This window comes from Hermetia illucens, chromosome 2 (genome assembly GCF_905115235.1).
Source record: "Hermetia illucens chromosome 2, iHerIll2.2.curated.20191125, whole genome shotgun sequence".
Classification (NCBI taxonomy): Eukaryota; Metazoa; Arthropoda; class Insecta; order Diptera; family Stratiomyidae; genus Hermetia; species Hermetia illucens.
The window spans coordinates 141,362,960-141,389,213 of record NC_051850.1 but is presented as its reverse complement, the minus strand read 5'-3'; the positions used below and the strand labels follow the sequence as shown (position 1 = coordinate 141,389,213).

The 26,254-nt window shown below is 41.5% G+C and overlaps 1 protein-coding gene across 2 annotated transcripts; it reads left to right on the top strand.

Moving 5' to 3' along the window:
• Positions 1-106: 106 nt before the first annotated feature.
• On the top strand, positions 107-25,725 carry LOC119648044 (tyrosine-protein phosphatase 69D). 2 transcript variants are annotated; one of them, XM_038049496.1, is made up of 13 exons: positions 107-452; positions 736-844; positions 8,626-10,517; positions 10,583-10,813; positions 10,877-11,138; positions 11,348-11,711; positions 11,767-12,300; positions 12,357-12,509; positions 12,570-12,680; positions 22,385-22,564; positions 22,625-22,932; positions 22,995-23,130; positions 23,195-25,725. In XM_038049496.1, the coding sequence occupies exons 1-13, from the start codon at positions 347-349 to the stop codon at positions 23,273-23,275; spliced, it is 4,467 nt and encodes a 1,488-aa protein (XP_037905424.1). In that variant the 5' UTR covers positions 107-346; the 3' UTR covers positions 23,276-25,725. The 2 variants fall into 2 exon arrangements, with proteins under 2 accessions (XP_037905424.1, XP_037905423.1); XM_038049495.1 differs by having other exon boundaries at positions 10,568-10,813.
• Positions 25,726-26,254: the final 529 nt, after the last annotated feature.

Sequence of the window (26,254 nt, the reverse complement as noted above, 5' to 3'; positions counted from 1 at the left end):
TCAGCAAGCAGATGGCACTACTCTCCTTTGCGATGACAATTACCAAACGCACCCGGACCGGGGAGTTTGTGTCAAATTTTTCACATTCGCTTTGCGTGTGTGTGAGAGCCGAGTGCATTGTCGAAGGGAACCTCTTTTGTTTTGTTAGGACACTTGTTTGGAAATAATTTAATAATTTCGTGCTTTTCCGATCCGTTTCAATTACAAAGCGCGTCGCAATGTGCCGCCGGCGCGAATAATAGTTGTGTGCGGCCGGTTCGAGCGTTCGTGTGAGCGCAACTCCGCAATTACCGTGCGATAAGACTGCGTCCCGTGCCATAGAGGAATCGTCGCCCTCGTCTTCGCCATGGCTCCCGCAACAAGACACCAAGCTCGAGCAGAAGGGCGGTGCTTTTTATTTTGCGCTACGCTCATCCTTTGGTCGCTCCGCTGCGGAATTCACGTGGCGGCAGGTATGGAAATTGCTTTTGCAACAGTGCGAAGGGACGCGCGGCCGTAATTCACACAGGAAATGCCGAGGAAATTCACGCGAGTGAGGTTATGATCGATAAACAAGGAGTCGTCGACGAAAAGTCGCTGCCCCTTGATGTCATCGGAAGTGCCGACAAACGTCGCCAACCGCGGGTGTAATCGCGAGGCTGGCGGGTCCTTTCGCATGGCTTGTTGTGTCGTTTGCATGCGGGGATGTGACAGTGAAACGATGCTAATTGGGAATATTTCTGGTCTGTTTTGCAGAGGAGCGGACGGTCGAGGTAGGTGGGAATGCCACCTTGCAGTGCCCCATCTCGAACAGCGGAGTCTGGTGGACTTTCAACGGAAGGAATGTAACCAGTGAAGACCTCAGGTAAATGCTGTGCAATATTATGTAGGCGTCTCACAGAAGATAGAGGCTCTGGGAGGGTAGCAGAATATTTAATACGCTTGGAACTGGCTACTTATTCCCTTCCTAGAAGTTAATTCCAATTGCGACCCGGAGGGATTTAATCCTTTACTGGGTTTGTTACTGTGCTTACAACCGTAATATTATTTACTTTACCAACCACCATTTTATTTGACTATATATTCCATAGCCAGGTAGAAAGGTGGTACTACTAATTAGTCCCTGGAAGTCTGGTAAATTTTTCTCCCAAAACTGCCTCAGTTAATTATTAATTCGCTGTCGGAGATGGCAATACGGTAGCCGATCGAAAATTGAAACTTGCAGAAATTATAAATTTCGAGGTGCAACAGTATCCATGTTTTCACTCATAAAAAAATTTACCACGCAAGGTATTCTTCTGTCTTCCTCCGTTTACGCCGCTGGCTTCGCTTTTTTCCCGTTTGTTCCGTAAATGGTATGAGAGAAGTTACTAACAGGTAGGGTTTGCTCTGTAATCCGTTCTGCCACTATATACACTATTCTTTGCGCGCGACTCCATTGTGGAAAAGCGTACCGAAAATGCTAGAATTTAATCTATTTTGTGCGAGTCGAATACTGTCAGTGTCCTTTGCTCTCAAAGTGGAGACGATATTCTGCAAATTGTTAATATGACTGAATTTCAATCTATCGTTTCTAGATTTGTCCTTCCTGGCATGCATGAACTTTACCCTTCAGTGTCCGAAGTCCATGCCCGAGATGTTCACCCAAATGGACCAGCCCATCCCACGAATCTGATTGTTAAATCTTGGCTTAATTCTAGACTCCAACATTTTAGTTTCACAGGCACTCCCAGAGAATAGTGAATTGTCCCCCTGAAATTTTGCTATCCTTGGAGAAAACCCTCACGGAAGCCGTCAGACATGAGACTACAGCTTGCGATACGTCCTCTTCTTTCCTGCTTTAATGTCCCTATTTCTATGGGAGGAACCAGCTTCGTTGAAATGGTTCATCCTCATCCATACGGATTAAATAACTCTCCAAGCAACCAAATTTTGTCCACAACCAAACGATCGTGATATCGGTCATAAATTTCGTCGTTATCGAATCGTCCATCCTCATGTAGGGGGCCAAAAATTCTTCTTCTCTCGAACACGGCCAAGAGTTCGCAATTCTTCTTGCTAAAAACCCAAGTCTCAGAGGAATACATGAGGACTGGCGAGATCATTGCCTTGTACAGTAAGAGCTTTGATCCTATGGTGAGACGAACAGTTTTTGTAAGTTGAAATAGGCTCTTTGTCCGCCAACAACCGTGCGCGGATTTCACCGTCGTAGTTGTTATCGGTTGTGATTTTCGATCCTGAGAAATTATCAACAGTCTCTGCTTTCTTTTGACCAGTGCGATTCGATGTTGTTGGTTCTTTGTTCTTTAGCGCTGACATTGCCACCATGTAATTCTTCTTGCCTTCACTAATGTGCAGCCCGAGATTTCGCGTCGCTTGCTCGATTTGAGTGAAGGTAGACTGCACATCTTAGGTTGTTCTTTCCATAATGTCAATATCGTCAGCGTGGGTAAGTAGTTGGGTGGACTTAAAGAGAATCGTGCCTCTTGAATTTACCTCCGCATCATGGATAACTTTTTCCAGGGCCAGATTAGAGAGGACGCATAATGTATTAGACCGTTATTGATGTCGAATGGTTTGGAGAGTAATCCTGCTGCTTTTATTTGACCTCGCACATTGGTCAGGATCAGCCTAGTCAGTCTTATCAGTTTCGTCGGGATGTCGAATTCTCTCATGGCCGTGTACAGTTTTACTCTGGCTATGCTGTTGTAGGTGTCCTTAAAGTCGATGACAAGATGGTGCAACTGATGTCCATATTCCAACAGTTTTCCCATTGTTTTCAGCAGAGAGGAAATTTAATCTATTGCTGATTCATCTGGAGTGAAGTCTCTTTGGTATGGGCCAATGGCGTTCTGGGCGTATGGGGCTATCGAGCCTAGCAAGATAGAGGAGAATATCATATAGATGGTACTCAGTAACGTGATATCTCTACAATTGCTGCACTGCGTGATATCCCCCTTTTTATGTATGAGACAGATAATGCCTCGTTGCCAGTCGTCAGGCATTGATTCGCTACTCCACACCTTGAGCATAAGTTGATGAAGCGCTTAATGTATATTTAGCCAATTCGACTGTAGTTCCATCGGCTCCTGGCAACTTATGGGTTTTAAGCCGGTGAATTGTGCGAACTGTTTCTTCCATGCTTGGTGGTGGCAGCATTTGTCCGTTGTCTTCAGTTGGCCGGACATCCAACTCGCCGATATTTTGGTTGTTGGGTAGTTCTTCAAAATAGTCAACCCATCGCTCCAATATGCCCATTTTGTCGGAAATCAGATTTCCCTCTTTGTCTCGGCAGGATGAGATGTAGGTGTTTAAGGCTTCACCCTGCTGACTTGTTGGCAAAACCTCCCCGCCTGGTGTGGTTGTTCCCTGTACTTATCGAGTTCACAAATCTGTTGGTGTCTACGGCGCGGTCAGCCAAAAAGGATAGCACGGCAACTCCCTTAATGAGACGAACTGGAAATCGGTCGGTCGGTGACATTGTTACCTAACACTTCTAAAATACGGGGGAAGAAGGCTCGGCAGAAGGAAACTTCAGCCGTAAAGGAGAAGGGACTATACGCTTGCCTATCAGAACCTTCTCCTCCGCCTGTACCCGGAAAAACGGAAGAAAGGGAAGCTGGTAATGTGGACGGAACTGGTCTAACGCCGGTATGTGAAAATAGATCCATGCAGCCCGGACTCCGTGAACCTGCGAGGACTTTTAGCCGACGACAACGGAAGGCACTGCGAAAGAAGGCGAAGTTTCTTGGGAATGAGGACATGGACGTTGCTACATCACCAAGAGTGGCGATATCCAGAGAAATCGGACGCAAGAATGCGGAACTTTTGGTGGAAGGTGGTGGATGGATGGTGAAATCCACATTGAATGCAGCACACTTTTCAGTTAGCGGCGGTTTTCACATTAGACTGCACTTATTGCTACAAACATAAGAGTTAGTCAAATCAACCTGCAGCATGCCAAAGCTTCTTCCTATCTACTGGCGGCAAAGTTGCAGAACTGTCCTTATATATTTCTGGTTGAAGAGCCATGAGTTCGTTTTAAGAGAATCTGTGATATTGGATCAGTCAAGGGGGCCAGGATCTTCGATGAAAGATCCTCGAGACCGAGGGCTTGCGTTCCGTTCTCAAAATTGTTAGAAGCAACCATGCTGAGACAATTCTGTTCCCAGGACCTTGTTGCGGTCAACTTACAACACCAGGTTAACGGTAAGAGGAGAAACGTTATAATTGTCTCTGCCTACTTACCCTATGATTCTTTGTGCCCTCCTCGGATGCAAGAACTAAGGGATCTGGTAGTGTATGCAGAATCAAGTCGTCTTGAACTTTTAGTAGGTTCAGCTGGTCTGATGACCGCGAACGTAGGGTGCGCCCCTACGTTCGTGGGACCAAGAAGAAGTGAAGTAATTGACCGAACAATCTGCACTTCAAGGTTGTTAGAGTTGATTACATATTGGCGAGTGCTAGACGGGGTCTCACTGTTAGATCACAGGTTCAATTAACTTTTTGTCAATTAAGTACAATTCCCTAGACGACGAGTCCTTTGGCGCTGGAAGATGAATTTAAAACTCTGAATTGCACACTGCTATGAAGAGGCTTGTCCTATTTCCCGTGACCAAAGCGGTAAAACTGTTCGTTGGTGGAATCGGGAACTGCAAAAATTCAGGAAATCAACCAGGCGACTTGTGAACCGGGCTTGCAAAAGTAATAAGAACGAAGACTGGTCAAATTTCAGGAACTCATAGCGTGAATATAAGAGGCTCGTTGGTGCTCGAAATGATACAACTTTAGAGCGTACTGTTAGGAACTGGAAGGCGAAAATAAGACTTCAAGGCTGTGCAGAGTCGGCCAAGTTGGACTCTCTTAGAAAACTCGATGGTACTTTCTGGAATTCCAGACTGGATGCAGTACAGACCCTCCTGGAAGTACAGAGAAGTGGCAGGGGGAGAGTTGACGGTTCTTGCAACCCCTTCAACACGCAAGTGCTGCAAGGGGAACTGGAACACTGCCAAAGCGGTTGTTACTCATGAAAAGGTGAGAGCTGCCATACTGTCCTTTAAACATTTCAAAGCACCTGGCATGGATGGCATCTATCCGGCAATGCTAATGGAGGGTATGGAGCATTTAGAGCGACCTTTAAGAAATGTTTTTCGAGGATATCTTACTCTGGGCTACGTGCCTTCCTCTTGGTAACAGGTTAAGGTAGTCTCCATACCGATACCTGGGAAAGATGACTATTCAAATCCAAAGAACTGCAGACAGATCAGCTTGGCTTCATTCTTGCCGAAAGGTTTGGAGATACTGATGGAGCGTCGCATTCGTGGAAACGCACTTAGGTCACACCCACTCAATGAACACCAACTTGCTTACCAGCTTGCAAAGTTCTGTGAGTCTGCTCTTCATTCTTTGTTCACAAAGATAGAGAATATAACTTTGAATGGTGAGTACGCGATGGGGGTGTTCGTGGACATTGAAGGGGCTTTTGACTGTGCGCCTTTTCAAAAACTTTGTGATGCTGCCAGAGCGCATAGTGTTGATGATGCTTTAATTAAGTGGATCGATGCTATGCTAACGCAGAGATTGCAGTGCGGTGAGGTGGGTATCGCTCGCTATCTGAATGCAGAAGCAACGAAGGGCTGCCCCCAAGGAGGTGTGCTTTCGCCACTTCTGTTGAGTATGCTGATTGACTCATTACTATGCGAACTGCAAAAGTTGTCAATACACGCTCAAGCTTATGCTAATGACGTGGCTGTGCTTGCTGTTGATCGGAATCTTGGAACGGTGTTTACGATTATACAACGCGCCGTTGATTTGATAGACAGTTGGTGCCTCGGACATGGTCTTTCAGTTAATCCAAATAAAACCAAAATGGTATTATTCACTGGATGGACTTCGCCTTCCTGAGATGAGGGGACTCCTCTTTAACTCTCCGAAGAAGTGAAATATCTGGGAGTCACTCTAGATAAAAAACTTCTTTGGAATAAACATGTAGAAGTAGCAGCTCTGGATGCACTACTTAATTTGCAGCCCCTGGATACATTTATTCAAAGCACTGCAATGATAGCAGCTCATAGACTAATTCGATTAGATCTATGGGGCAACAACGGATGTGGGGGGCACAGAGCATTGGAAGAGTTACTGGGAGGACTAAATCCAGTTCCTATAATGCCTTTCGATTCTACACCGATGGCTCAAAAACAGAAGAGGGTCCTGGAGTCGGAGTCTACCTCTCGAATAAAAACGAGAAGTGGGCTTTTCCTTTGAGACAATATGCAACGATTTTTCAAGCCGAAGTTTATGCGATCCTGAGGGCGGCAAACTGAGTGATTGACGAGCGATTGAAGGGCAGGCGCATCGCAATCTGCAGTGATAGTCAAGCTGCATTGAGGGCACTGAGTAGTCCGTTGATCACCTCGAAAATCGTTCAGGAATTCAGAAACCGTTTTAACTCAATTTCTAGATTCAATGCGGTGGAACTACTTTGGGTACCTGGTCACTGTGGCGTAGAGGGAAATAAAATCTCGGATGCTTTAGCGAAAGAGGGGTCAATCTCCCCTATGCCGGGACCGGAACCAGCAATTGGAGTATCAGTAGCATTGGCTAAGTCTGTTTTCAAAAACTACGAACAAGCTTCCCACAATGCCAGGTGGCAGATCCTAAATGCTGCTCGACACACCAAACTTCTCCTATCAGAACCGAACAAGCGTACCGCAAAGTTTATCCTGTCGAAAAGCAGGAGGACTTGCAGGTGTATTGTGGGCATTCTGACAGGCCATAATTCACTAGCTGGACATATGCTTAGAATAGGAATTACTCAAGATGATACGTGTCCCTCCTGTAATGAGGAAGCGGAATCCACAGAGCATTTACTACTATGTGAATGCCCCGCCTATGGACGCATCAGGCATCAGATCTTTGGTGCCGATGTTCTCTAGTTGCGACGGGTAGCATCACATCCACTAATGGAAATTCTGCGATACATCAACGAATCCGGAATATTTCGTTAGACGGGGGTGGCGAGTACAATGGATCAACATGGCCTGAGTGCTCAGAACCTGTAGCTTCTCCCCCACCACATACACACACACATCATGTCAACGAGATAGTGGTCCGAGTCTATATTGGCTCCCGTATATGTTCTGATATTCATCAAGGCTGAGAGGTACTTGCGGTCGATCAATATGTGGCCAATTTAGTTGAAAGTGGTCCCGTCTGCAGCGGCCCACGTATGTTTGTGGACCGCTTTCCGTCCAAACTAGGAACTTCCAACAACCGTTTCGTGTGGTGCCCCTAATTGAATAATTTGCAGTCCGCAATCATTTGTATCCTTATGTAAACTGCTAGCCGTATCGCCTGAATATGGGTTCCGTCCCTACTTGGCTGTTAAAACCTGCAAGTATGATTTTGATATCATACTTGGAACGATCTTCAAGGTTCCGCTCAACTGCCTCCTAGAAGATATCTTTCTCCGATTGTAGTCTCTGTAGGGACGCCAACGTTAATATCTCTTATATTTCTAAATTTGCCTCACAAGCGCAATGTGCATAGCCGTTCGCTTATATTTTCAAAGTCGATAACAGCAGGTTTCATTTTTGGCTGACTAAGAAGCGTAGTCCGAGGACTTGGTTTACTGGATGGCCACTATAATATATGGTGTAGTGGTTCTTCCCCAGGAAAGTGGTCCCTGTCTAACGCATCATTTGCAACGCTGTTACATTAGCCTTGTATTGGGACAGGTTATCGGCTAGCTGCCATAAGAAAATGAGCAAATCATTATTCCGTTTTCGTTGCCGGGTTCTTTGCTGTGTTGTCAATCCAGTTCGAAGTTCCTTTTGCGGCTTCGTAACCCCCCACGTGGAGGACGAGTTGATAAAATTTCTCCCGTTTTTAGGCGCGGGATACTCGTTTCCGGATAGCTGAGTGGTTAGAGCGTAAGGCTGTCATACGGAAGGTCGCGGTTCAAATCTCACTCTCAGCGGAATTTGTATCGTGATTTGACGTCGGATACCAGTCGACTCAGCTGTGAATGAGTACCTGAGTCAAATCAGGGTAATAATCTCGGGCGAGCGCAATGCTGACCACATTGCCTCCTAGTGTACCGTTACGGTCTTGAATGAAGTGCTCTAACACACTTCAAGGCCCTGATCCAACTTGGATTGTTGCGTCAACGATTATTATTATTATACTCGTTTTAATCACGCGGTCACCACGTGGAGATGGAGAAAGGGTTTGGTAGTAGAGCTGTTGATGGTGGTTAAGCAGGCGTTTCCCAGGTTTTATGCTCCATCGTGGGTACCAATCCACGTTTCGCCCTGGGATCTATCCTAGCCTTTGACTACTTAGTTCATTAGAATTGTATTCGGCGTCGTTATTTTTTGCTATAGTGTTCCTGCTGACGTTCCTTTCCGCCGCATGGGTTTTCTGGTCTCCGTGTGATAAACATAGCAACCGGATTTTTTTTCCTTTACCGCTCATCGAGAGGAATCGTCATACGAGACATAGCAAAATACTTAACTCCATTTGCTCGATCCTAATGCCACTATTCGTTAGTAATAGGTCTAATTACCAGTACTTCCTTGGGCTGATTGTTAATCTCCGCAAATCAGAATCTGATAAACTGAAACATTATTCTTTTCGTTTTTCCAGGTACAAACCCTCATCCATAACTCTCAATCAACACGATAGGAATGTGGTTCTGGAACAAGCAGAGATCATCAAACTGAACAATACTCTTACAATAATCAATGTAGACATTAAAGACGAAGGCAATTTTACATGTAGAAGTTCTAGTGCCGACGCTTCCGCTGATGATTCCACAGCGGGTGAAACGACCATTTTCCTCCAGCCAACAATTCGAGCGAAAATCGTTGGTGAACAAGCGGCAAAGGTTAAGAAAAAAATTGATGAATCCGTTGAGTTATTCTGTCTTGTTGAAGTCTATCCCACCGAACCATATCGGACCCTGATAAAATGGCGAAAAGATGATGACAACACACTGTTAGATTTAAAAAATGAAACCACGATTAAGGTATTAAATGCTACTCACATCAACGCCACCTTCGAGGTGAAGAAAATAAAAAAGAAAGATAACGGCACGTATGTGTGCTCTGTTTCGTCAGCCGAAACAGGAGATGAGCTAACGAATATGAAAGTAGATCTACTCGTCTTAGATATACCGCAAATTAGTATAGATTTTGTAAAAGCTGTAGGATCTAGCAAAATATTTTTAAATTGGACTGTTAACGATGGAAACTCGCCAGTGAGCAAGTATTTCGTAACGTATCTGCAAGGAAACAATTCAGGGTTTACGTACTACAACCATCCGATCGATGGGAAGAAGACCTCATACGTGTTAGAAGGTTTCACGGCGAACATGACATATCGCTTGAAAATGTCAGCGAAAAATGCAATCGGAGATAGTGCAGCAATGGAGTACCCGCATCCAGTGAAAACTCTAGAAAAAGACCCAGTGTTCATACCGCAAATCGAAGTGACAGGCAGTTCATCGTCAACGATGACAATAGGGTGGCCGCCACCTCCACCCGAACTCTTAGAGTATATTGACTACTATGAGCCTACCGTTTGGGATGCCAGTGATAATTCTAGTATAATTGAAAAGGCATATCATCCCCAGAACAGCAGAAATTTGCCATACATGTTTGACAATTTGAAAAGTAGAACAATGTACAGTTTCAAGGTTCGAGCGTGCAGTGAGATGACAAAACTTTGTGGACCATGGTCCCAAACAGTGAATGGAACAACGATTGAAGGAAAGGCCAGTGAACCTTTAAATGTGAGGACTGTTTGCACCCATTACAATATAACAAGACGAAATAGCGTCAAAGTCGACTGGGATCCGCCAGCCACTCCGAATGGAAAAATAATTTCCTATCAAGTTATCCTTAAGGGTTTAGCAACGTACCGTTCGAACGGAAGCATGTTGAACGAAACTTATGGTCCGAAAATAAGAAACATTGACGAGAAAAGCCATTTCGCAACATTTGAAGAAGTCCCGCCGAATACTAACTACACTGTCGACATTTCGGCGGTTAATGGACGGAAACGGCCAGGTAACTCTTCAACAGGGACATGCACCATGCCAGTCACTGTTCCCGACCACATCGGTAGAGTGAGTTGGGTGAAGATTAAAGTTTCGGAGGAACAAGTTTTGATAAGACTTCATATGGACCGGACAAGCGAGCGAAACGGACCCATTTGTTGTTATCGTATTTACCTAGTTCGTATCACGGACGCAAATAAGCATCTTCCGATTCCTGAACATCTGGACATTTCTACATACAGTAAGGTACACTCTCCCAATAATACAAGAGGTGGAGCTTACATTGCAGAAATGTTTTCGGGGGAGCATTTTCGCTCAGAAATTTTACTAGGTGATGGTGGTAACGTTATTTCTGAGGAAGATCGCGCTTTGAATGACGAATTATGTCGCAAGTGTTTGGAGGGAGTACCGTTTAGGAGACAAGCCAGAAAAGTATTGAGAACGACACCTTTTACTACAACTGAAACACCAGCAGAAGGTAGTTTGATATTAAAATGTTAATTGACAGATTAATTAATACCTCGTTAGATTCTGTGATTCCAGAACGTTCACAACGAGAACAGCTAGTCAAAGCAGGCAACTTAACACAGGCAGCTTCCAAAATTTTGGGAAATAAGCGGAGGCGTCGAAACCAACAGTCAGGTGCATCGAATCCGAATCATTTGTTTGAATCAACAACGTGGTCTCCCACAGTTGATCCAAAGCCAGATTTAGATGTTTTCGATGGTCCTATTGATATTTCGAGTGATTACACGGGATTTATAGAAATCGCGGGTAAAATTATTTACTTAATTCCAATCGTGATTTTTTCATTTTTGAGCCAATTGTTTTTTTCAGTTCGAAATGATTTAAACGAAGGTGGAGACCGAGTATTGTTTCTATACAGCGACTACTTCGAAACCATCCTGCCTGGGGCGGAAGCGCAGAATTTGGATGATGTTGATGATGTGTCGTATATTCTGAATATAGTCGTTCAAGTCTTATGTGCGCTTATTGTCTTGGTATTGCTACTGCTAGCTGCCCTCTGCTTCATGCATCGTTACTATAGCAAGCAAGCGGTTCAAGGGGAGGAAGTGATCAGTTTACGTGATTCACTAAGGTAATTGCCAAGTTTTTGGCATATACTAAATGTCAAATCAAATTTCAAACACGAAGGGTTTATAAGTACCCAAAAGTAGTTTGTCCATTAAGAGAATAGTAGACTTTCAATGAATCATTCTTGTGTGCGTATGAAATTATATTCTTGATTTAAATTTCCTGCAAACATACACGCTTCCAATTTCAAATGTCAAATTATAATACTCACAGCCGGGCGTTATGCGGCGGCCGTACAAGCAATCATCGTCATCTCATCGGGTCAGCGCTCGCAAAACCAGCAGACATTAGTCCGATTTCAAAACATGATCTGGCCCAAGCCTACATAAATCGTCACAAGGATACCGATTATGGATTTCTGCGTGAATATGAAATGCTTCCGAATCGATTCAATGACAGGACAACAAAAAATTCTGACTTTAAAGAAAATTCCCATAAAAATCGTTATCCTGACATAAAAGCCTACGATCAAACTCGAGTCAAATTGTCCGCTTCAAATGGTATGCAAGGCTCGGATTACATTAACGCTAATTTTGTAATAGGGTATAAGGAGCGAAAGAAGTTCATCTGTGCTCAGGTTTGCTGATTTTCCCCAGTGGTATTGACTAAATTTGAATAACGGAATATTTTAGGGTCCTATGGATAGCACAATCAACGATTTTTGGCGCATGATTTGGGAGCAACATCTGGAGATAATTGTAATGTTGACAAATCTGGAAGAATACAACAAAGCAAAATGTGCAAAATATTGGCCAGAGAAAGTAAATGACTCGAAGCAGTTCGGAGATATTACTGTAGTTTTTGCTTCAGAGCAACGCTATTCAGACTATCTCGTGCGAAACCTGGACGTCTACAAAAAGAATGGAAGTAATAATGAAGACGATGAAGAACGACGACAGATTACTCAATATCATTATTTGGTATGGAAGGACTTCATGGCCCCTGAACATCCACACGGCATTATCAAGTTTATTCGACAAATTAATGCTGTGTATTCAGTGCAGCGGGGTCCAATATTGGTGCACTGTAGCGCTGGTGTTGGAAGAACAGGCACTTTGGTTGCTCTAGACTCACTGACTCAGCAGCTTGAAGAAGAGGGTCAAGTTTCAATATTCAACACGGTTTGTGATCTTCGACATCAACGCAACTTTTTAGTGCAGTCATTGGTAATTAATCGCTAAGTTTACTGCCAGTCTTAGCATTTAATATTGCCAAATTTCAGAAACAATACATATTTTTATATCGAGCGTTACTTGACATCGCACAATTTGGTAACACAGAACTGCCTGCTCGAGGACTGAATTCAATAGTGGAAAGTCTGAAACTGAAACCGAACGATAGCAAAGAAAAGTGTAAATTGGAGCTAGAGTTCGAGGTAATTTGATTGAATTGATGTTTAATGGTTTTGATCGTTAATGTTTGGTATTCTTTGCAGAGGATCAAATCTATTCAAGATGAAACGAATAAGAGTTGTTCAGTAGGTAGTGGTGAAGAAAACTCAAATAAGAATCGTAGTGAATTAGTTATACCATATGATCGCAATCGGGTGAGTGTTGATGATTATTTTTCTTTAGAATACAGACAGTAAGATTGAATCAGAATTCAAATAGATGCATATTCGAACAATCTTTAGGAAGGATTTTAGGGAAGTTGTGGGGGAATGGCGAAACCGACTTTCCAGATTAACCAGAAAAGAAAAGTGGCCAAGTAAGCCATGTAAGTCCACCAACACACAAACTTTTGCCATACTGAAATGTCATGCGCTACATCCCACTGTGGTTAGTGTGGGGAATTTGGGGGCGGCTCATTTGGGACATTTCAGTCCTTTTGACGACATTTATTAACTTTCCATGTGTTCTTAATCCGCCGCATTAAGAACGCACAAGAATCTGAAATACTGGTCCAACCACGCCCATGGGGCTGCGATACTTGTGACCCAAAAGTGAAGATTCACGATTGATCACATCTTCATCCGGGGCCTCTCTCATTTCTGATGTTTGTTTGGATCGTGGTATTTCGTTTATTTTTTAAAATTTTTGAAGCTCCCCCTCTGAGAACGCAGTAGCTGCTAAGATTTTCGGTTTGACCGCAGTTGCAGCAATGTGGTATTTGTGTCTATGGTCTCGGATATTCCCCATGAGGATGGATTTATAAACAGATAACACACAGTTGTAGACAACGTGCCACCCCCTGACTCTGCCAAGAGTGATCTTCTGGTGAAGGATATTTAGTTTAGTGTAGTAGGACAGTCACAAGCACTACGGCTTTTTGTTAGACCCATTGTATTGGGAGTACAAATTAATTCGGTCTGTTTTTTTAATGTTAACAATGCATTTATTTCGAAACAAGATAAACAAACGGATTAATCAAAATAATGTCAATCGTTGGCTACAGCATTTGCCCATGTCTGAGGCAGTTTTCGAATTCCATTCCGAAGAAATTTTTCGTCTTTGGAGGTGATCAAAATTTGAAGCCTTCTTCGAAAGTAGTGAACCGGTTATCTGTCAAATCTTGCTGCATTCCTAGCCAGTAATCAGAAGGAGCAATGTCTGGCGAATACGGCGGGTAAGGTAAAACATCCCACTAGAGAGTTAGCAAATAGCGGTTTCTTGCAAAAGAATGACTTTGTCGTACCTTTCCTCGTATTCTGGCATTTTTTCTCGTAACTTTCGGCGCAAAAGCGATTGCAGTCTATACCGATTACCCGTAATGGAATCACCAGGTTTCAGGACCTCATAATACGCTATTCCCTGTTGGTCTCACCAGATACGCAACATGATCTTCGAACCAGGGATATTCGGCTTTGGTGTTGATTGGGCCTAGCGTATTATTTTTTCGTTTTTGAGATTATTATAAAATATCAACTTCTCACCACAAGTCATAATAAAAAACCCTCTCTTTTTTACCTTTGAAGCTCAGTTTAAGTTGATAAGGTATCCAGTTTCCTTGCTTGTGGATTATCCCATGGATTCTCGCCATCTCTTAAAAACGGACTGAATTAATTTGTACACCCGATACTATTTCCTAAAATTGCCTATTCCATGACAGAAGTGATATTCGAGTGCCCTGGCGTCAATACCAGGAATGTTAAAGTCTTCCATGATTGACCCATCGTCGGTAAAGAATAAGTCTTTAATTTCAAAAGTCTCGTAACCCTTTTCCTCTTTTGGTGATTACCACAAAGTATGTCTCCTCAAAATCATCAGAGCTACCCGATTTATGGCAAGGGATATCTAGATCGACGCATGTCGTTAGCTGCTTTCCATTTCATCCCCAAATGAAAGGTGGTAGATTTAGGATAGTTTCAAGTGCCAAGCAACGGACTAATATTGATTGCTCAAGTGACACTTAGGCAACCGATTCTTTAAATCTGCACCAGTAGCTTCCTGCTGCTAGTAAATTTCAGACTCAAACATCTAATGAATCTGTTGTGGTGAAAGCCAGTCCTTCAGCACCAGGGCAATTTGCAGAAACTTTGACATTGCTCCTGAATATGATGCTTTCACGTTAGCTTAGAGACCACGTCACTGTTCGTACTAGATGGTTTTCTACATTCGATAAGATTTCTAGCGTGTAGCTACCCTGCATAACATTCCTAGTGAACATAACTAGTTTAGTCTTTCTAACATTCACCGTGAGTCGGTTATGGAGACGCCACTACGAAAATAATTACGCAAAGACCGTTGTGTACTTCCTTTACCAAGAGCCATTACAAAGGAGAGAAAACTTCTGAGCAGACTGCTCCAAATCTCTGGCCATTCCTCTCCTTACGCCTTCCTTGGTTGAGTTCCTCATTGGTAATCTTGACCCCAATGTCGCACCTGGCCCCGATGTGCTTCCTAGCCTCTTCCTCCTTAACTGTAGAAACATTTCCCTCCCCCTGAGTATAATCTACAGCAAAAGTCTAGAAGAATGCTACTTTCCCCATCTCTGGAAAGAGACCCTTATCATCCCTATCCTTAAGAGCGGAGGCCCTTCTATTACTGTGAACTACCTCCTGGAAAGATACGTCAACGACTGATTGACCGCTTCGGTCACGTCATTGTCAAAGAGCAGCATGATTTCGCGAAACATAGATCTATGGCTTCAAATCTTCGTCTTTATCAACTTTGTTGCTAAATGCTTTAATTCACGACAGGAGGTACATGCTATTTATACCGATTTCTCCAAAGCCTTTGATACGGTTGACCATAACATTCTCCTATCTAAACTTTCATTACTAGACTTCCCTCTCTCAGTCATCTCCTTTCCTCCTATCTCTCATACCATTCCGTTTCTTTTCGTGGTTATTGATCATTTCGTTCTCTCCTTCCTCTGGTGTTCCCCGAGGCTCTATATTTGGCCCGCTACCTTTCCTGTTTTTTATCAATGACCTCGCATCCATCCTCACCTGCCCGTATTTGCTTTACGCAAACGACCTTAAATTGTTTGTCTCTGTTTCATCTCCGCTGGACTGTGCTCTCTACAGTCCAACCTTGATAATTTAGTCCGGTGGTGTTCGGTCAACAAGCTAACACTGAATGTTAACCAATGCCACTGGATGTGCTATTCGCTTAAACCCTCCCCAACATACTTTTCCTATTCTCTCAGTGGACAATTCCTTTCACTACTGATCTTCAAAAACCTGGGTGTAATATTCAAAGACAAACTTCGTTTCAATTCCCACTTCGTTGACGTCATCAATAAAGTTTCCAAAATGTCTGGTTTTATCCTATGTTCCTCCTCCGACTTTACCTCAATTCAGCCCTCCTTAACACTCTTCTATTCCCTTGTCAGAAACATCCTTGAATATTGCTGTGCAGTCTGGTCTTAACCCGGACCCTCTTTTACAAAAAGAACTTTCTACGTGTTGATTATCCGTCACGACCCTCAATCTCCTCTCCCTGCAGCAACGCCGTATCTTCCTTGAAAAGAGTAAACATCTTTTCAAACTGCAATTGTCTGATGGACTGCTCCGCCAACTCGGATATTACTTTCCGTATCGGCTCGTTTCATAACACGTAGTGCGGACATTTTTGATGCACCCTTCGGCGAGCTTGAGATTAACTTCCACTCTTCGATCCCGAGGCTATGTCGGTCCTACAACACCCTACAGCTTGGGTCCTTGAACTCTATTTCCTTCTCTAGTTTTAGGCGTAAAGTAAGTCATTCACTTGCTCCTCTCTCTGAGGACAATATGTAATAAGGAATTTGTTTTCTGTGTATTGTCCTCATTAAATAAATAAATTAGGCTACCGGAGGGGAGATATTAGATGGGAAGTGCAGTTGAAGTAAATGAAATTGCCGTTTCTCGTCTGCTGTATACCTGCTACGTCATATATCGTTTAATACCAGATATTCTAATAGTTTCAATCCTCTCGTGTTGATGTTAGAACTTCCCCAAAAGATATGGCAGGCGTTAACATCGCGTCGTGCTCCTACCTATATACCTCTACTTTAGCATATTAGATAGCTTAAATGGATGTTCCACTAGAAATTTCGTTTTATTCATAGGAATAATAAGCAGAGCTCCCAAGAACCTCCTTAACTCTCTGTTGCTTCTTATGGTTAATTTTACTGTTGTGATGTCTCCATTAAATAGGTCATTAACCTAGATAGTCTGGAGGTCCGTTGAGACTAGGAGCAGGGTCTAGCATTTCCATTGGCATTAAACAGGTCAGCATATCCGAAATTTAAGCCCCTGATTTTTAACAGCTCATTATTTTTTTATAAGGTATATAGATGTTTCGCAGCTATTGAGCCGACGATTGATTAGTGCAGTAACCACTTTACAATACCACAAATTCCTTTGGGAAATATTGCACCTCATTTAAACTTTAGATGAAGATGTCGTGAGCTGCACGTCCCTTTCACTGGCCTTAAAAGCCGACGCTTGCCACGTGACAGTCGCAAACCCGTTAGTTTCCGAACCTTTTTAATATTCGGTTCAACATGGCCGATAGTAAGGAAAGTTGCCGGCCTGTCGGCTCTTCCTCTCTCCTGCATTGGAGCATGCAGATGGAGGCGTTGAAGTTTAGTTTATGTCACAGTCCTGGCACTTTTTGAAAGATTGCTGTTCAGAGAGCCTTTTCAGACTTAGACTCCCACTCGTTGAGGGAGGAGCACAACTGTCTGAGCCATTCGCTTGTGCTTTCTTTCTCTGCACCTGCCGTCCCAAAGCAAAACTTAATGCATTGCCATGATGCTGTCCTTATAGCTAGGAGAATTTTCCTCCTAAGTTGTTAGCACTGCTTACTATCATATCCGGGTGGATTGGTGTCGTCATACTCGTTCACTGTTTTCTGTAGCCTTCCTTTAGGCTGAGAAGTAGGGATCGTCAGAGGACTTTTAGTACACCGAAAGAGCAGCAAATGCCCTGGATGATCATTTCCCCTCAAACTTCGACAAAACCCGGCGATGGTGTTTTGCCAGGAGACGATAATAATTGGTTGGTTTTTCTGGGAAAAGTAAGTCGATCTCTGCAGAGCCCCTTTTACTCGAGACAAGGCTAGTTAAAACTCTGGGTCGCCTAGCACATAGAGTTCACCGTTCGCATTTTAACCCCTGTGACCATTCAGTCGATAGTCATACCTTGGCATGGAGGTTTGATTACCGCTTAGCTTCAGGTTTTCCCTCTCGTTCCCTAGAGGATTTTCCCTACTGAGCTCCCACCCTACGACAAGGCAGGTAATCATCGAGGGAATTTTAAAAAATATACTTCACTTTGAAAACTTCATTGAGCTCCTGGGAAGCCTTGAAAGTGGCAATGAAAAACTCCGATTGGAACTTTATTGGAAGTGAACGGTTCGCCATGTGGGGAGCTTTGTCCTTCTTTGTCACAAAATTGATGAACCAACACAATTTTAATTGAGGGTGCTCCATGGTAAAGTCCGAAAGAATTTCATTAGGATGCATTTCAGTGTGGAGACGTCTGGTAATGAAGGACTGAGTCCTTAGGGTTTGTGGGAGAGAATATTTTGGTGTGGTATCTGTTGGGTTCATATCTGCCTTTGTATTATTTAATGAAGCGCTAAGAAACACTTAGATTATATCCAATAATTATCGAAAATATCACTTTTTTTAATTGACGGTAGTGTAGAATTAGAAAGGCTTGTGGTTTCGTCCAGGGCAGAGGTAATTCATCAGATACTGCCTCACCTGGGAACAAGCTTGCTTTCTGGAGCGGTATTTACAATTTTGGTATTGGCCATTTTTTCGTCGCATGTCGAAACTGAACGGGTCTTCACTTGGACCTATACCGCCGTTTCTTTCTTCGGCTGTCATGGTCAGCTTGATGGCATCCTCCGGGGGATTATAGTCAAGCGATATGCCATAGCGCGGAAACGACACCTGCGCACCATCTTGCACGGTTCGTTGAAATGCATTTCAACTCTTTCCAGGACTTTCCGAGACTCCCACATTTGTTCTTCTTCTGTTTTACGATAAGTGCTCTTGGAGCAACCCACTCGTGAATTCTAATGCATGGCGTAGCCAACTATTGAATTCTCGCCTCTCCTTAATGTGTGACCTATCCGTTGCCACTTCCGCCTTTTGATCACATTGTCCACGGGTAACTGGCCTGCGCGCCAGATGAAACCTCGCAGACAAGTGTTGTTGAGGGCTTGGGCCTACCTATATAGCAACACAGAAAGAACATTAGCACAGTTGAGACTCTAACTTAATCTTGGTATTGAAAAAACCGTAAATGCGACATCTAGTTCGGTAGATATACAAATTAATCAACACTTTCGATGCTCTACTCAGAAATGCAAATAGAGAGAGTGATGACCCGTCAGACTGAGGATCTTGGTTTTCATGGATGATGGACTTGTCTTTCTTTCCAAATCCAGAGTCATTTGCCCAAAGTCCATGATCCGGTGAGAGAACAGACAGATGTCATTAGATCAACTGGAATAAATTTTGTACATGGCGCAAGGCAAGGGACTGACGGTTTGATATGAATTATTGGGGTAATCAATTATCGGAATTCCATTGTATTTGTCAAGTAAACATAATTAGACATGTGTAAAGAAACCATGAAATGCCATACTCCTCAAGAACGCGAAATATTTTTTTTAAGGAATAATTCGTCCATAATTTGGCGTTGCGTGAATTTTGCAGAGAAGGGACTGGATCAACAAGATATTCATTACAAAGTGAAAGATGGCGAGGTGCTCCTCCTGCCCAGAATATGGCTCCCGGGGCTCAAGATGTGGTGGAATATGCAACAGCATGCGATCGTGGTCGTCTCTGCAACACATTTTGAATAAAGATTTGAAAATGTTTCCTTACAAACTGCAGAGAGTTTATCAGTAATAACCAGTTGACCGTGAGACGAGTTTGACATATGCTCGTACCATCCTGAGTCTTCAAAAGGAGGTGTTTAATTTTTTGTCAAAACTCATCATGTGTGGCGATGCCCATATCCATCTTAATAAAAAGGTGAACAAAGGGAATTCTTGTTTCTTGTCTTCTTCCCATATTATTACATTAACTCAAAACCACTTTATGGTATGGTATAACAACGCAGGGTACCAAGCAATTACAGTAAATGGTGAGCCGTACATAGCCATAATTAATGAGTTCCATATTACTGGACTGGACTGGAGAATATTTACAGGACGATGCAAATGCACACAGCTGTGACGCAATACACATCCTGAGACCAGTGTGTTCGTGTCATTTGTAATCGCATTTTAGTGCAATAAGGTCACCATATTTAATTCGTCACAGGTTTATGTGAATAACTCTTGGGAGCTCATAAGGGGGCATCTCAGAGAAAAAGGTTGTAAAACGGATCCATAGGGTGATAAATAATCTGATCGGCATGGGTCGTCAAGTTCATTTCTATTGTTCGTCAGTTGTACGCCCAAGCATAAAAAACTGTGTACATTTGCTAAGTTGTACTATTCAATCGATATATTCTTTCTAGTGGGCGTATTTTTTTTCGTTTGCGTCATAGTTCTCGTCTTGTTTTCGTTAATTCGCAGAGAAACATTGTTTGCCGTTTTGTCGAGATTGACAAAAATCTCCTTTGCTGATGTGGAAGGTCGCGCCATGGTGTTTATATCGTTCACGACTTTTTGACAGGACTTAAAGAGCAGCGTGCCTTTTGTATCCACACGCAACTTTCGTATCCAGTGCCACATTGAACAGTAGACGTGCAGCCCATCTCCTTGTTTTAATCCGAAGTCTGTCTCAAACGCATCTGTGAGGTTATTTGTGACTAAGACCTGCTGTCACGTCAAGCATTATTTTATACAGTAGATTTCAGTCAGTACTGTCATATGCCTGCTTGAAGTCCACGTACATTTGATGAACATCGATGTTGAATTCCCAGTATTTTTCTAGCACCTCTTTGACCGTAAATAAATCTTCTTGTCCAAAAATTTCCTTGGTATTCACCAATCGTCTTATCGGCGAACGATCTAATTTTTCTCTGTAGAATTTTTGTGAGGATTGTATCCCCATACATGCCAAAGTGGGATGTAAAATATTTTTCCACCGCATATAGTCATGTCGGGGAACAAATGAAAGGTTTGTCAACCGGGTAGTCCATTACAAAAATCTTTACGATAAACTGGACTCTCGGGATGGCGAAAGAGATCTGTATCGATTTGCTAAAAGCCGACACGATCACACAAAGGATATTGAACACTTCTGTCGCGTTAATGACAAGAACGGCAATTTGCTTACCATCCGTCGAGTCGAAGCATCGCGCTTTTTACATTGCATTTCTGGATCTAGAGAAAGCGTTTGACTGTGTACCACACGAACTCATCTGGTATGCTTTACGACAACACTTCGTGCCAGAAGAACTCGTGCGCTTGGTTCAATTGCTCTACTACGATCTGAAAAGTAAAATTCAAGGTGTGGCGGTTGTATCAAAACCGCTTCGTCTCTCTTGGTGTTCTTCAATGAAACACCCTCTCACCACTCCTCTTTGCTCTTGTTATGGACACCGTCACACGAGACATTCAACGTCCAGGGTCCCTATACACTGCTTTATGCAGATATTTTCCTTGCGTCTAATAGCAAAAATGATCTCGAGCAACTTATCCAAAAATGGAATGATCGTCCAAGATTGAATCTCAATAAAACTGAATTTTTGACGACCGATCCCCATGAAACAGGCATAATCACTGTCAGCGGCAGTGACCTGCTTTCAATGCTATCAACCAATGGAGATCTGCGTTATGAAATTGATACATGCATTAACACAATCTGGATCAAGTGGCGTTCCACAACTGGTGTTCTTTGTGATCGACGTATCAACGAACGTCTCAAATCTAAAATTTACTGCATTTTCGTCCGTCCTGTCGCTGTCTATAGTTGACAATGAACGACATCTTGTAGTAATGGGGACGAAGATGTTGCATTGGACTAGTGGGGTGACACGTTTTGATCACATCCTGAATGAGGATATCCGTGATCGATAGGGGGTTGCACCGATCGTGGAAAAATTGCGAGAGAGGCTTCTTCGATGGTATGGTCGCTAACGAGAATTCACTTACTAAGATTGGTCTGAACATCGAAGTCGATGCTAAACGACCAAAAAGCCAGCCGAAACAACGGTGGCTTGATACACTGGATGGGGATTTAAAAGCCTCGGGATTGCATCCAGATCAGGCATTTGATAAAACTAAATGGCGAAATCGATCACGACGAGCCGACCCCGCCTGTGAACGGGACAAAGGCTGAAGAAAAGGAAGATCTACGCTTTAGATGAAGATGCCGTGGACGTTCCCTTTCACTGATCTTAAGAATTTTAAACCACTTTCCAAGATCGTGGACAATCAATTTTACACTTTTACTCGCGTATATAATCTGTATTTTTTCTTTAATGGTTAGCACATTTCTTTTGGAAGACATCTTCCCAGTTTCAACGAGGAAAATATGTGAACTGAATTGAAAAACATTCATAGCTTAGCGAGCACTTAAAATTCCTCGAACTCATTGAATTCGGAAAACTAAGGACGGCAGACGGAAATTTTATCCTACTGTCTGCGTATTTGAAGTTTTTACGTCAAACTATTAATAAAATCTCTGAGGATGCCCGGATATCAGAAGTAAAAATATAAAGAAAACTTAAAAATTATGAGGGAGAAAATATAATTGTCCGCTTACGAGAAATGTTAGCCTGTTAGAAGTGTCCGTTCATGGAAGTTTTGCTGTATAAGTCTTACTTAGTTTCCAGGCGTTTAGGAATAAGTTACAATTTTCTGCCTCTGGTTTCCATTTTAAAACAATTGAGCAAATTATTATTTCAAGGTCATTTTAACTCCTATCCCGACACGAGAGCATTCAACATACATCAACGCTTCCTTCATTGAAGGATATGACAATTCAGAGTCATTTATCATTACCCAAGATCCGATGGAAAACACAATAGGAGACTTTTGGCGAATGATATCGGAACAGGGGATAACAACACTTGTAATGATTTCAGAGGTATGTCAAACTTCTTTTAGCTCATTAGGGTCCTAATTTTTACTATTGTTCATTGTTTAGATCGGAGATGGGCCGCGAAAATGTCCACGATATTGGGCCGATGATGAAGTTCAGTATGACCATATTTTAGTGAAATATATGCACAGTGAAAGTTGTCCGTACTATACGAGACGAGAATTTAATGTGACGAACTGTAAAATTGACGATACAATTAAAGTAACGCAATTCCAGTATAACGGGTGGCCTACAGTCGATGGTGAAGTGCCCGAAGTATCTCGCGGGATTATTGAGCTTGTGGATCAAGCTCAACGACATCACAATACAGAAATGCACTTTTCTACGTTAAGTCCAATTGCTGTTCATTGCAGGTAAAGATAGAACTACATATGCAGGTGTGTGAACTGTGACTAATGAATGTTTTTGGTTACAGTTTGGGCACTGACCGGAGTTCGATATTCGTTTCTATGTGCATATTAGTTCAACAATTAAGGACTGAAAAGAAAGTTGACATTTGCACAACTGCGCGAAAGTTGCGATCCCAACGAAGTATGCTTTTAGACACATATGTAAGTGTTGATCTGCAATTGGAGTTTTCAACGAATGCAATAATGCTTGTTGGTTGTATTCCAGGCACAATACGAGTTCCTGCATCGAGCCATCGTGAACTATGCTGACTTGCATAAACTATCACTGGAATCTCCATCCGACTAGAATCTCAGAAGCGGGGGAATGCTTCAAGGAATGATATAGACTGTCGATAAACGGGATTTGTGACATACTCATTAAACATACACACAAACACACATATATGGCATGTTATCTATACATACACACGACACATTTTACATTTTTTTAAACATTGGAAATATTTTTATTGCTTTGTTTTTTAAGTTTTTTTAGATAAAAAGTCACACTCAACTTTTATTTGTGATATGACTTAATCGTGGCATTTTCATATTTTTATTTTAACTGTCCTCATCTGCTCCATTTGTTTCAATTGACACACTTGGAATGGAAGAATCAAAGGTAAGTCTTTTAGTAACTTGATTTCTTCGTTACAATAAGTTACCAGCAATATGATGATGATAAAAATACATACAAATAATAGCCGCACTGAGAATGCACATGCTCTGTGGAAAAGTTAAACATTTTTTAAAACGAAAATATTATGTACGTAGGAAACGAATATTGTGCCGTCGCATTAACAATAATTATTGCTTTTTCATGTGTAGACAAGTTTTACGGCATTTGTGAATGCAAAAATCCAGTGAAATAAATATATAAGTTCTTGGGCTTCATTTTCATCCTAAGATTATTGAGAAGAATTTAGTATTGTACAAGATAAAGATGAAATTATTTTTAATCTTTTTTATATATATTTTTCCAAAGCATATTTCTATACATTGTTTTGTTATTGAAATATTCTTTTTTTTAAGAAGACTGCAAGGCATAGTTATGCTTGTATTTAAAGCGATAATTTATTTTGAAGAGGCTAATGGGGAAATGACGAAAAAAACTTGTAATTTATTTTGTTTGCGATTTTTTTTATCATTTACATGATTGTAGGATTATAAAATAGGAATGCTGTCTAGAGTCAATTGTGCTTGGAGAAAATCATTTTAGTTTTTATCCGACTATGTATTTTATCGTTTTCTTTGCCAGAGCTGGTAAGTTTTGTCAATTACATTATCCGAGCTGTCTTAACATTGAATGAAATCCAATTAATCTCAGAGGGAAGCTGAGGGTGAATCTGTTTTTCCAATAGAATAATAATGAAACAATATCAAAAGTTATACTCAGGCGTATTTTCTTTTTCTGTTCAGAAGAGTGCAAAACCAGATTTGCAGAACAATTTTGTGTTCATTTATTTTTTATACAAGAAACCATACTTTCCCTGATGTTGTGATTAATTCAACTTCCCAGTAGTGTGCGTTCCTATTTGAGAAAAAATACCAGCGAAAAAGCAGGATATCTGGTTTTAATTAAGCTTAACCAAAAATGACGGATTTAGGTGGAATTTCTCTTCACCATTTTTCACAAGCTCTAATTCGAATGATTAAGGTTTATACCACACACACACATAGTGTTTCCCGATCAATTTTCAAACCTTCTTGTCGTGAATTGATTCACGTAAATTCCTTGCTCAACCATTGCATCTTTGCTACCAACAAAGTTTTCCCAGGAATCATGTTTCCGTGCTTGTGATTACTTTTATTAGGTCAATTAACGTTTTTTTTTTATCTAGATGTGTTCGGTCATTGTTCAGTTACTGCACGTGTAGGAATATGCTTTGTGTTTGAGAGCTCGAGAAACTCAAAACTGAAATAACGAAAACAATATCCACATGCCATAATCGAAATTAAAAGTCTAAGCAAAATTAAGACAAACTTTCACGCCCGACATACGTATATTTCCGCTTCCTTTCTCTCATATGCAACTAATAAGTTATGTGATTAAATGTTTTGTCTTCGCTCCATATAGACTTTTTGTTGTTGTTGTTACTTTTTAAAAAAGTTGCAAAGAAAAACTATGTAGCTATAATCAAACTGTGAACAAAACATCGTTTTCAGATGTTTGTTCATTTCAATTTGTTTATAATTGGAAAGTTTGTCTTGTCCTTTTTCTAACTGACGATTCGACATGATTCTAGCCTTGATATAAAAATATTTTAATGATAATCTAGTCTATACACCTATAACATTTTTTGTTCAGTTTAAACGTAAAAGAAACACACATTTAATGACAAATTATAATATAAATGGTATAAAATGAAATAGAAGTAAAATATACACGAAAATATATAAGATATGAACAAAAGATGAAAATGAAATAAAAAAAAAACATTTTTACAATTTTTTTATAAACCAAAAATATATTTCTATTTAATGAAATACATACACATAATGGTAATATGTTTTCGCGATTAAATGTAATGTAAAGAAAGTAACAAACCAGAAACATATTTGTAATTATGAATAACATTCTCTCTTATAATCATTATTTTATTTTTTCATTTTAATTGAAATATAAATAGATCAAACGATTTTTTCTTTTGTATTTCTTCTCGAAAATGTGGCGCTTTCATACTCATATATTTAGACTATAATTATTATTATAAATGAAAGTTTAGTAAGGAATAAAGAAACTGAAATAAAGTGGAATTATTTGCTGATAAATCTACTTATTGTTATGCATTTCAACTTGAGAAATATCATTGGTAAGCCACGGTAGGGTGATAAAATGCAATTCGTTTCATTCAAAGGAATACTTTCGAAACTTCTTTCAAGAAGCATAAGTATCCCATCGAGGTTATAAAACGCCTTAAAGCTCTGGCTGCCAAAAGCGAGATAACGCTGAAGTAGATAGCGAGCCATAAAGGTATTGGTGAGAATGAGAGGACGGATGAAGTTGCAAGAAAAGGATCCTAAATACCAGACCAGAGCCTGCACTTGAAATCGGCAAAGCCACATCTTTGAAGGTCATGCGAGATCGAGAGGTCAAGCCTATCAAGGGAATATCAAACTAATACTGCAGGATGGGTGACATTGTAAACACTGGTATGTACAGGGTGCGGCAGCATAACTTCCTTTTTTCAAAACTCAATAAAAACTATTGTATGCATCGGAAAATATTTATTTATTTTTTATAATGTAGGTACATGTCTAAAGTTTTTATTTACATTGTTTTGAA

Excerpts from the sequence above, each read along its gene's own strand:
- LOC119648044 (XM_038049495.1), top strand. The coding sequence starts at position 347 with ATGGCTCCCGCAACAAGACACCAAGCTCGAGCAGAAGGGCGGTGCTTT. Across the intron at positions 11,139-11,347 it reads AGTTTACGTGATTCACTAAG|CCGGGCGTTATGCGGCGGCC; the intron begins GTAATTGCCAAG and ends TAATACTCACAG. Across the intron at positions 12,681-22,384 it reads TACCATATGATCGCAATCGG|GTCATTTTAACTCCTATCCC; the intron begins GTGAGTGTTGAT and ends TATTATTTCAAG.